General features: G+C 46.0%; 1 protein-coding gene across 1 annotated transcript; it reads right to left on the bottom strand.

Annotated features, from left to right (window-relative positions):
- Positions 1–261: 261 nt before the first annotated feature.
- Positions 262–3,182, bottom strand: LOC127297578 (UPF0548 protein At2g17695). The gene is made up of 4 exons (XM_051327901.2): positions 3,026–3,182; positions 1,021–1,285; positions 698–905; positions 262–602 (listed from the first exon to the last, which is right to left on the bottom strand). The coding sequence occupies exons 2-4, from the start codon at positions 1,278–1,280 to the stop codon at positions 405–407; spliced, it is 666 nt and encodes a 221-aa protein (XP_051183861.1). The 5' UTR covers positions 1,281–1,285; positions 3,026–3,182; the 3' UTR covers positions 262–404.
- Positions 3,183–9,329: the final 6,147 nt, after the last annotated feature.

The raw sequence follows: 9,329 nt of genomic DNA, 5'->3' as shown, positions 1-9,329 counted from the left end.
CACCCCGGCTTACGCGGGCCGACAAGCTAACCGTCGTTGTCCCAATCGTTCTGACCAAACCACCGGCGCCACCTCCATAGATTGCGAACCCCCTGAGCCACCTTGGTAGTCGGGCCCGCCACCAGCACAACAAGGGCCGGCAGCAGCGATGGGGGAGGGCTAGGTGGCGTCGGTCACCCCCGGTGTCGCCTAGGTGCGACACGGAGGGGGAGGGGAGCGCTTAATGGAATGTATCTTTGAAGGGGTAGAATATAGCCATACTGAAAGCAACACAGAGGACATCTTCTTTTTGTGCCAGATACACTAGCGAATGGAAACAGAGTACGCCATTTGTCTGTGCCATGATTCTGCTGCCTAGCTAGCTAGTACTGCGTTAACACTGGAATTAAGCTGCTAACTGCATCTCAATGCGGCGGCATCGAGCGGTCGGCGACATGCCTGAGCATCGCCTTGGCAGAATCCCGCGCAAAGTGCCGCTGCCTGAACTGCACGTAGGGGTAGCAGAGCGCCGACAGCGGGTGCGCCGGCTTGGAGAAGGAGAACACCTCGTACCACACCCGCTCCTCCGAGTCCACCTGCACCGAGAACCGCTCCTCCCCGGCCTGCACATCACACAATGTAAAACCATCAAAACATATTTCCGAGTAATGCTTGTACCTGCCTATTACTGGATCATTGCGGTGTGGACTGAATGTACCAGTAGATGGCCCTGCAGGGTGCCGCTGCCGAACGCGAAGATGCCGCCACCTTTCGCTCGCCTACCACCACTGTTTTCATCGGTGACATAGGCGATCTCGAGCGGGAACATGACCCATGGGATCACCTCCTTGTAGCAGATGCAGAACCTCGCGCCGGTCTTCACCGGCGTGTCCGGGTCCACTTCCGCCCAGCCCAGCGCCAAATGCCTGACGACACAACATCATTTCTTAACAATCATGCAGACATAAGAATGAAAGTGAAGATTTCCTCAAAAAAATGCGAGGGAACATGTCAGGTTTAATAATTCCACTTCAGGCTTACTTCCAGGATAGAAGGGCCGACTTGGCACGGACGAAGGCATCGGCGCCGGAGCCGACAAGGACGCGCGATCGGTTCACCGAGAAGCCGCGGTCTGCGAGGGCTCTGTCCGTGTCTTCAGAGGTTAATGCAGTTGCTGATTTTGGAGTTGAAGCACCGTGGAGAGATGCGTCGTAGTTAAAGCCAGTGGCGGATGCGAGGCAGGACTTCTGCTGCTCTGGCGAGGGGCGGCCAAGGCTCAGGAAGAGGCCTCCCCATGCCATGGATCCTGGAGAAGAATATGGTGTGAGGGTGTGAAGGCAATTCATTGACAAGGTGATTTTTTTTTTCTTTGAGAGGGATAGAATGAACATTCAATTATTATGCATGCCAAACATGGGTGAACGTGGGTGATCTCCTGAACACATGAATTTTGGTGCATATTGGAAACGCCTAAGGCTCAAAACAATTAAGCTTTGATTTTGACTTGACATGCCATTAATAATCAAGTGCGGCAAATAACCATGTGCGGAATTATTGTTTTGAAAACGGACTAGCTGTTATAAGGAATCTGGAAAATCGTGTGACTGAATCCTGAGATATTCCCCTGATCAATTCTGAGATACTGGTCATTTCGGTTGATTCTATTCTATGTGACAGGGTCTGGTTTAAATTTATGTTTGTTCTTCACCCATATTGCAATCCATCCCCACAGGCCACAACGCAGACAGAACAAACATCTAGAACAGTGAAGCACTCTTTTGATCCTCAAGTTGGATTCATTTCGATGCGTTTTTCTAGCGTGATCTACCAGGCAGTGATCTGGAGACTGTTTCTAGCATTTAACTTGGTGGATCCTAAAATCTGGGAAATTCCTGACATAGGACGATATGTGATGGAGATTCAGGGCAGGGACAGTGAAGGAGGAGAGACATGCCTGAAAGAACCACAGAAAGCGGAAGGGCAAGCGGTGAGGCTTGTGCAAGTGGCGCTGGCGTAGGCGGAGTGGTGCAGAGCCAGAACCTTGTACCGGGAACATGACCCAGGGAATCACCTCCTTGTAGCAGATACAGAACGTAGAGGACAGGAGGGCAGACTTATGTGGAGGCCCTAGCCAACTGAATGTTGATCCTAACTTGACAAAATATATAAAGAAACAAATGCGGTAAATAATCACCAACCACACAGGTTGTTACTACAGCTTGTGATTTTTGTGTTGTAGCACCGTGGAGAGCTGCATCGTAGTTGAAACAACCAGCAGCTGTGTGAGGCAGCCAGGCAAGATTTCTGCTGCTCCGGGCGAGGGCCAGTTGAAGCTCAAAAATAGGCCTCCCCGTGAAATGGATTATAGAGGGAATGGTGTGTGGCTGCTTGGGAAAGTAACATGACGATTGTGTTTTTCATTGACAGAGGAAGCATATGCATATTTTGTTTTTCTTTGGCCCATAGATTGCAATGAACATATGGATTTTGGTGCACACATTTGGAAACAACGAAAGCCTACAAGAATTAAGCTTTGCTTCTGACTTGAAAAATGGGGTTCAGCTGTGTTGAAAAATGACTAGTCGTTACTATAAGCAACCCGGAAACTCTCTGGAAGGAGCAGGGCCAATTTCGCTGAATCCTGAGATGATCATCCCCTGATCAAATTTATTCGGCATAAGGATCCTAGAGGAGCTGTTGCGAGGTTGTTAAATACAAACAGCAGGCGTGCGCTATATATCATAATTTATCTGAAAAAATTGGTTCTCTACTGAACACATAAATTTTGGAAACAACAAAGAGCCACAACAACTGAACTTGCAGAGCGCAATTTCATTTCACCGAATCCTCCTATGACGCTCACCCATCATGGCATGTGGGTTGGATTGGTTGGGAGATGGTACTGCTGTTTATTTCTTGAGTCAATTACCCTCTGAGAATCACAGGAATCAGTTGTTTGTTTAGGACATCTTGGAAAATTCCCCACACATGTGACCTAGATTGGGCAAGGAGCTAAGAAGAATGGAGGTGGCAGCGGAGCACATACCTGGAGCCTCAAGAAAAGGAGCACCTGTCTCTGTGGGCTGCTGCCGCGGAGTGTTGGAGACTGGGGAGTCAGCCGGCCGAGGAGCGTTGCGGCGACCGGCCGGCAAGAGCAACCCGTGGCAAGGTCTCGGAGGTTGCAGTGACAGTGGAAGCTGGGCTCTGAGGATGTGTGAGTCAGTGGAGGCCCAGGGAACTTGCAGCCCACCGTTGAGTAACGACCCAGCGAAGGGACTCATTCGGTGACGGTTCCTATGAGACGCCTTGGCGTGAGCGGACTGGTCAACGCCCGCACTACTCTTCTTCCTTGACCTTAAGCTCCCTCGTCACCTAAACACCAATCTTAGAGCATCTTCAACCGCGTCCCTCTAAACGTTTCCCAAAGGAATCCCTCAAAGAAATTTGAGGGACGCCGGATAAAAAATCGTCCCAGTCGCACGCTTCAAAGGCCGTTTCGGTCCGGACGTGCTCCAAATATTGTCCGACGTCCCTAGCCCATCCCTGTGTATAGAGGCTCTATCAGGAACGTCGGGCACGATTTTTATACTTGCTTTTTGTTTGGAGGTCACGTTTGGGGACGTGGCTAGGAAAGGGACCTCCTCCAAACGCGAATTTGGTCCGGACGTCCCCAAAACGACCAATTCGGCGCTTTTGTCGGACGTCGTTTGGGGGATGCGACTGGAGATGCTCTTAGCACCTCCACATTCAGTGTCTCCAACTCCAGTGCCGCCACTACCACACGCCACAGCTGGCCGAACAGCCTTCTCCCACCCGCCACAGTTGGAGACGATGTCTTGGCCTCGCCTTTGCCGTGGTTCGCATCTTTCCCCATCTCCATGGAGTTTCTTTGTCGTAATGGATCTTCTATTTGGGCTGGCCTAGTTGCGTCGAGCGCGTGGACGTTGTCGTGCTAACCGGCGTAGGTTGCGTCAAACAGGGTTTGCCCGGTCGGATAGGTCCTATTTGATGCTTTTAATGTCAGCGAACCGCTCAACGACCACACTCGTCTTCTTCCTTGGCCTTCCCCTTTTCTGTCTCTGAGCCTAGCATCTACACCTTCATTGTGTTGGAGATATGCCCAAGAGGCAATAATAAATTGGTTATTATATATCTTTGTGTTTATGATAAATGTTTATATACCATGCTATAATTGTATTAACCAAAACATTGATACATGTGTGTTATGTAAACAACAAGGAGTCCCTAGTAAGCCTCTTGTATAACTAGCTTGTTGATTAATAGATGATCATAGTTTCATGATCATGAATATTGGATGTTATTAATAACAAGGTTATGTCATTATGTGAATGATGTAATGGACACACCCAATTAAGCGTAGCATAAGATCACGTCATTGAGTTCATTTGCTATAAGCTTTCGATACATAGTTACCTAGTCCTTTCGACCATGAGATCATGTAAATCACTTATGCTGGAAGGGTACTTTGATTACATCAAACGTCACTGCGTAAATGGGTGGTTATAAAGGTGGGATTAGGTATCCGGAAAGTATGAGTTGAGGCATATGGATCAACAGTGGGATTTGTCCATCCCGATGACGGATAGATATACTCTGGGCCCTCTCGGTGGAATGTCGTCTAATTAGTTTGCATACATATGAATGGTTCATAAGAGACTACATACCACGGTACGAGTAAAGAGTACTTGTCATGAGACGAGGTTGAACGAGGTATAGAGATACCGATGATCAAACCTCAGACAAGTAAAATATCGCGTGACAAAGGGAATCGGTATCATATGTAAATGGTTCATTCGATCACTAAGTCATCGTTGAATATGTGGGAGACATTATGGATCTCCAGATCCCGCTATTGGTTATTGGTCGGAGAGAAGTCTCAACCATGTCTGCATAGTTCGCGAACCGTAGGGTGACACACTTAAGGTTTGATGTCGTTTGAGTAGATATGGAATATGGAATGGAGTTCGGAGTTTTGTTCGGAGTCTCGGATGGGATCCAGGACATCACGAGGAGTTCTGGAATGGTCCGGAGAATAAGATTCATATATAGGAAGTTATTTTATAAGTTTGAAAATGATCCGGCGCATTTATGGAAGGTTCTAGAAGGTTCTAGAAAAGTCCGGAAGAAAAGCACTATGGAAGGTGGAGTCCCGGAGGGACTCCACAAGCTTGGCCGGCCAACCCTAAGGGGAGGAGTCCCAGGTGGGCTCCACCTGAGGTGGCCGGCCACCCTCCCTCAAGGAAAGGTGGGAGTCCCACCTTGAGTAGGACTCCCATCTTGAGTAGGTTTCCCACCAAAGGTAGGTTTTGGTGTTGGGGTCTTATTCGAAGACTTGGACTACAACTCTTGGGGCTTCCACCTATATAATAAGGGGTTCGGATGATAACCTGAAAGTGGACTTTTTAGGCATAGATGCATGCTGGATAGCGGTCTATGTACTTTGTCGTAATGCCCTGATTAAATCTCATAGTACTCATCATGATATATGTATGTGCATTGTTATGCCTTCTTTATTTGTCAATTGCCCAACTGTAATTTGTTCACCCAACATGCTATTTATCTTATGGGAGAGACACCACTAGTGAACTGTGGACCCCGGTCCATTCTTTACATCTGAAATACAATCTACTGCAATTGTTCTTTACTGTTCTTCGCAAACAAATATCATCATCCACACTATACATCTAATCCTTTGTTTACAGCAAGCCGGTGAGATTGACAACCTCACTGTTACGTTGGGGAAAAGTACTTTGATTGTGTTGTGCAGGTTCCACGTTGGCGCCGGAATCCCTGGTGTTGCGCCGCACTACACTCCATCACCAACAACCTTCACGTGCTCCTTGACTCCTACTGGTTCGATAACCTTGGTTTCTTACTGAGGGAAAACTTGCTATTGTACGCATCACACCTTCCTCTTGGGGTTCCCAACGGACGTGTGTTAACTGCACGCATCAATGATCATTATTGTATTGTGGCAACCGGCAGGAGCCTTATGGTTGTCTTTAAATTTCATGTTGAGTAGTATTTCAAAGAAGTTGTAATAGTTGCTACATGGGAGTACAATCATGAAGACGGCGCCATGGACCTTGACGCTACGCCGACGATGATGGAGATCATGCCCGTTGATGATGGAGATCATGTCCGTGCTTTGGAGATGAAGATCAAAGGCGCAAAGACAAAGGGGCCATATCATATCACATATGAATTGCATGTGATGTTAATCCTTTTATGCATCTTATTTTGCTTAGATCGCGACGGTAGCATTATAAGATGATCCCTCTCACTAAATATCAAGATAATAAAGTGTTCATCCTTAGTAGCACCGTTGCTAAGAATTGTCGTTTCGAAGCATCACGTGATGATCGGGTGTGATAGATTCTACGTGTGCATACAACGGGTGCAAGCCAGATTTGCACACGCGGATACTAAGGTTGCCTTGACGAGCCTAGCATGTACATACATGGTCTCGGAACACGGGATACCGAAAGGTAGAGCATGAGTCATATGATTGATATGATGAACACTTTGAGTGTTCGCCATTGAAATTACATCTTGTCTCGTGATGATCGGACTTGGTGTGGTGGATTTGGTTCGTGTGATCACTAAAGCAATGTGAGGGATATTGTTTTGAGTGGGAGTTCACCTAGTTTTTAATTTTGTTGAATTAAAATTTGAACTCAATTTATCATAAACTTAGTCTAAACTATTGCAAATATATGTTGTAGATCATGGCGTCCCCATCAATCAATTTTAACCAGTTCCTAGAGAAAGAAAAGCTTAAAAGCAATGGTAGCAACTTCACCGACTGGTTCCGTCATGTGAGGATCTTCCTCAATGGTGGAAATCTGCAATTTGTGCTTGATGCACCGCTAGGTTCCCCACCACCCCCTGCAGTATCCGAGGATGAGAAAAATGTTTACGAGACTCGGGTGACTCGCTACTCTCAAGTTCAGTGTGCCATTCTGTGCAGCCTAGAGGCAGAGCTCCAAAAGCGTTTTGAGCACCATGACCCTTGTGATATGATCAATGAGCTCAAAGTTATCTTTGAAACTCATGCGGCTGTGGAGAGCTATGAGGCCTCGAAACAGTTCTTTGGCTGTATGATGGAAGAGCGCAGCTCCGTTAGTGAGCACGTGTTCGCTATGTCCGGACACGCGAAGAAGCTCAGTGACTTGGGGATCATCATCCCCAACCAGCTGGGTATTCATCGTGTTCTCCAATCACTGCCACCAAGTTACAAGAACTTCGTGATGAACTACAATATGCAGAACATGAACAAGGAGTTACCTGAACTCTTCTCCATGCTAAAATCTGCTGAGATTGAGATACAGAAAGAGCACCAAGTGTTGATGGTCAACAAGACCACCAGTTTCAAGAAGCAAGGCAAACCTAAGAAGGGCAATATCAAGAAGGGCGGCAAGAAAGCTGCCGCTCCTCCTGAGAAGCCTAAGGGTGGCCCTAAACCTGATACTGAGTGCTATTACTGCAATGGGAAGGGGCACTGGAAGCGTAATTGCCCCAAGTACTTGGCTGATCTGAAGAGCGGCCTTGTCAAGAAGAAGAAAGGTATATCTGATATACATGTTATAGATGTTTATCTTACTGGTTCTCGTACTAGTGCCTGGGTATTTGATACTGGTTCGGTTGCTCACATTTGTAACTCAAAATAGGAACTACGAAATAAACGAAGCCTATCGAGGGATGAAGTGACGATGCGCGTTGGAAATGGATCCAAGGTCAATGTGATCGCTGTCGGCACGCTCCCTCTACATCTACCTTCGGGATTAGTTTTAAACCTCAATAATTGTTATTTAATGCCTGCGTTGAGCATGAACATTATATCTGGATCTTGTTTAATGCAAGACGGTTATTCATTCAAGTCTGAGAATAATGGTTGTTCTATTTTTATGAATAATATCTTTTATGGTCATGCGCCTGAGAAGAATGGTTTATTTCTATTGAGTCTCGATAGTAGTGATACACATGTTCATAACATTGATGCTAAACGAATTAAATTGAATGATAATTCTACTTATATGTGGCACTATCGTCTTGGTCATATTGGAGTGAAACGCTTGAAGAAACTCCATTCCGATGGACTACTTGAGTCACTTGACAGATGCGAAGCATGTCTAATGGGAAAAATGACTAAGACTCCATTCTCTGGTATTATGGAGCGAGCTACAGACTTATTGGAAATCATACATATTGATGTGTGCGGACCAATGAGTGTAGCCTCGCGAGGTGGTTATCGTTATGTTCTAACCTTCACAGATGATCTGAGTAGATATGGGTATATCTATTTCATGAAACATAAATCCGAAACTTTCCAGAAGTTTAAGGAATTCCAAAGTGAAGTAGAAAATCAACGTAACAAGAAGATCAAGTTTCTGCGTTCTGATCGCAGAGGCGAATATCTGAGTTATGAGTTTGGCATGCATTTAAAGAAATGCGGAATACTTTCACAGTTGACACTGCCGGGAACACCACAGCGCAATGGTGTGTCCGAACGTCGTAATCGAACTCTCTTAGATATGGTTCGTTCTATGATGTCTCTTACTGATTTGCCGTTATCGTTTTGGGGTTATGCATTAGAGACAGCTGCATTCACTTTAAATAGGGCACCATCTAAATCCGTTGCAACGACACCGTATGAATTATGGTTTAATAAGAAACCTAAGTTGTCGTTCCTTAAAGTTTGGGGTTGCGAAGCCTATGTAAAAAAGTTACAACCGGACAAGCTAGAACTCAAAGCGGAGAAATGCGTCTTCATAGGATACCCTAAGGAAACTATAGGGTATACTTTCTATCACAAATCCGAAGGCAAAATCTTTGTTGCTAAGAACGGAACCTTTCTTGAGAAAGAGTTTCTCACTAAAGAAGTGACTGGAAGAAAAGTAGAACTCGACGAGGTTACTGAACCTTCTCTCGTTGATCAGAGTAGCGCAGTACCGGAAGATGTTCCTGTGCCGCCCGCACCGGTAACAGAGGAAGTGATAACCCACAAGTATAGGGGATCGCAACAGTCTTCGAGGGAAGTAAAACTCAAATTTATTGATTCGACACAAGGGGAGACAAAGAATACTTATAAGCCTTAACAACTGAGTTGTCAATTCAGCTGCACCTGGAAAAGCACTTGTAACAGGGGTGATGTGAAAGCAGTAGTAATATGAGAGCAATAGTAACAGTAACACAGCAGCAGTAACAGTAACACAGAAGTGATGGCACCAGAAAATAGTTGATACTACTTCTAATGGCATATAGGACCGAGTGAGTATTTGATGATGAAAGATGGACCGGAGTTCCAAACTATCTACACTAGTGGTAAC

The sequence above is a fragment of the Lolium perenne genome, chromosome 4 (assembly GCF_019359855.2).
Source record: "Lolium perenne isolate Kyuss_39 chromosome 4, Kyuss_2.0, whole genome shotgun sequence".
NCBI lineage: Eukaryota > Viridiplantae > Streptophyta > Magnoliopsida > Poales > Poaceae > Lolium > Lolium perenne.
This window is presented reverse-complemented; position numbering and strand designations above follow the sequence as displayed.

Bases quoted from the DNA above. Each gene is read 5' to 3' on its own strand.
- LOC127297578 (XM_051327901.2), bottom strand. From the start codon at position 1,280: ATGGCATGGGGAGGCCTCTTCCTGAGCCTTGGCCGCCCCTCGCCAGAG. The intron at 906-1,020 runs GTAAGCCTGAAG...TTGTGTCGTCAG, and splicing joins TCGGCCCTTCTATCCTGGAA to GCATTTGGCGCTGGGCTGGG. The intron at 603-697 runs GTACATTCAGTC...TGTGATGTGCAG, and splicing joins CCCTGCAGGGCCATCTACTG to GCCGGGGAGGAGCGGTTCTC.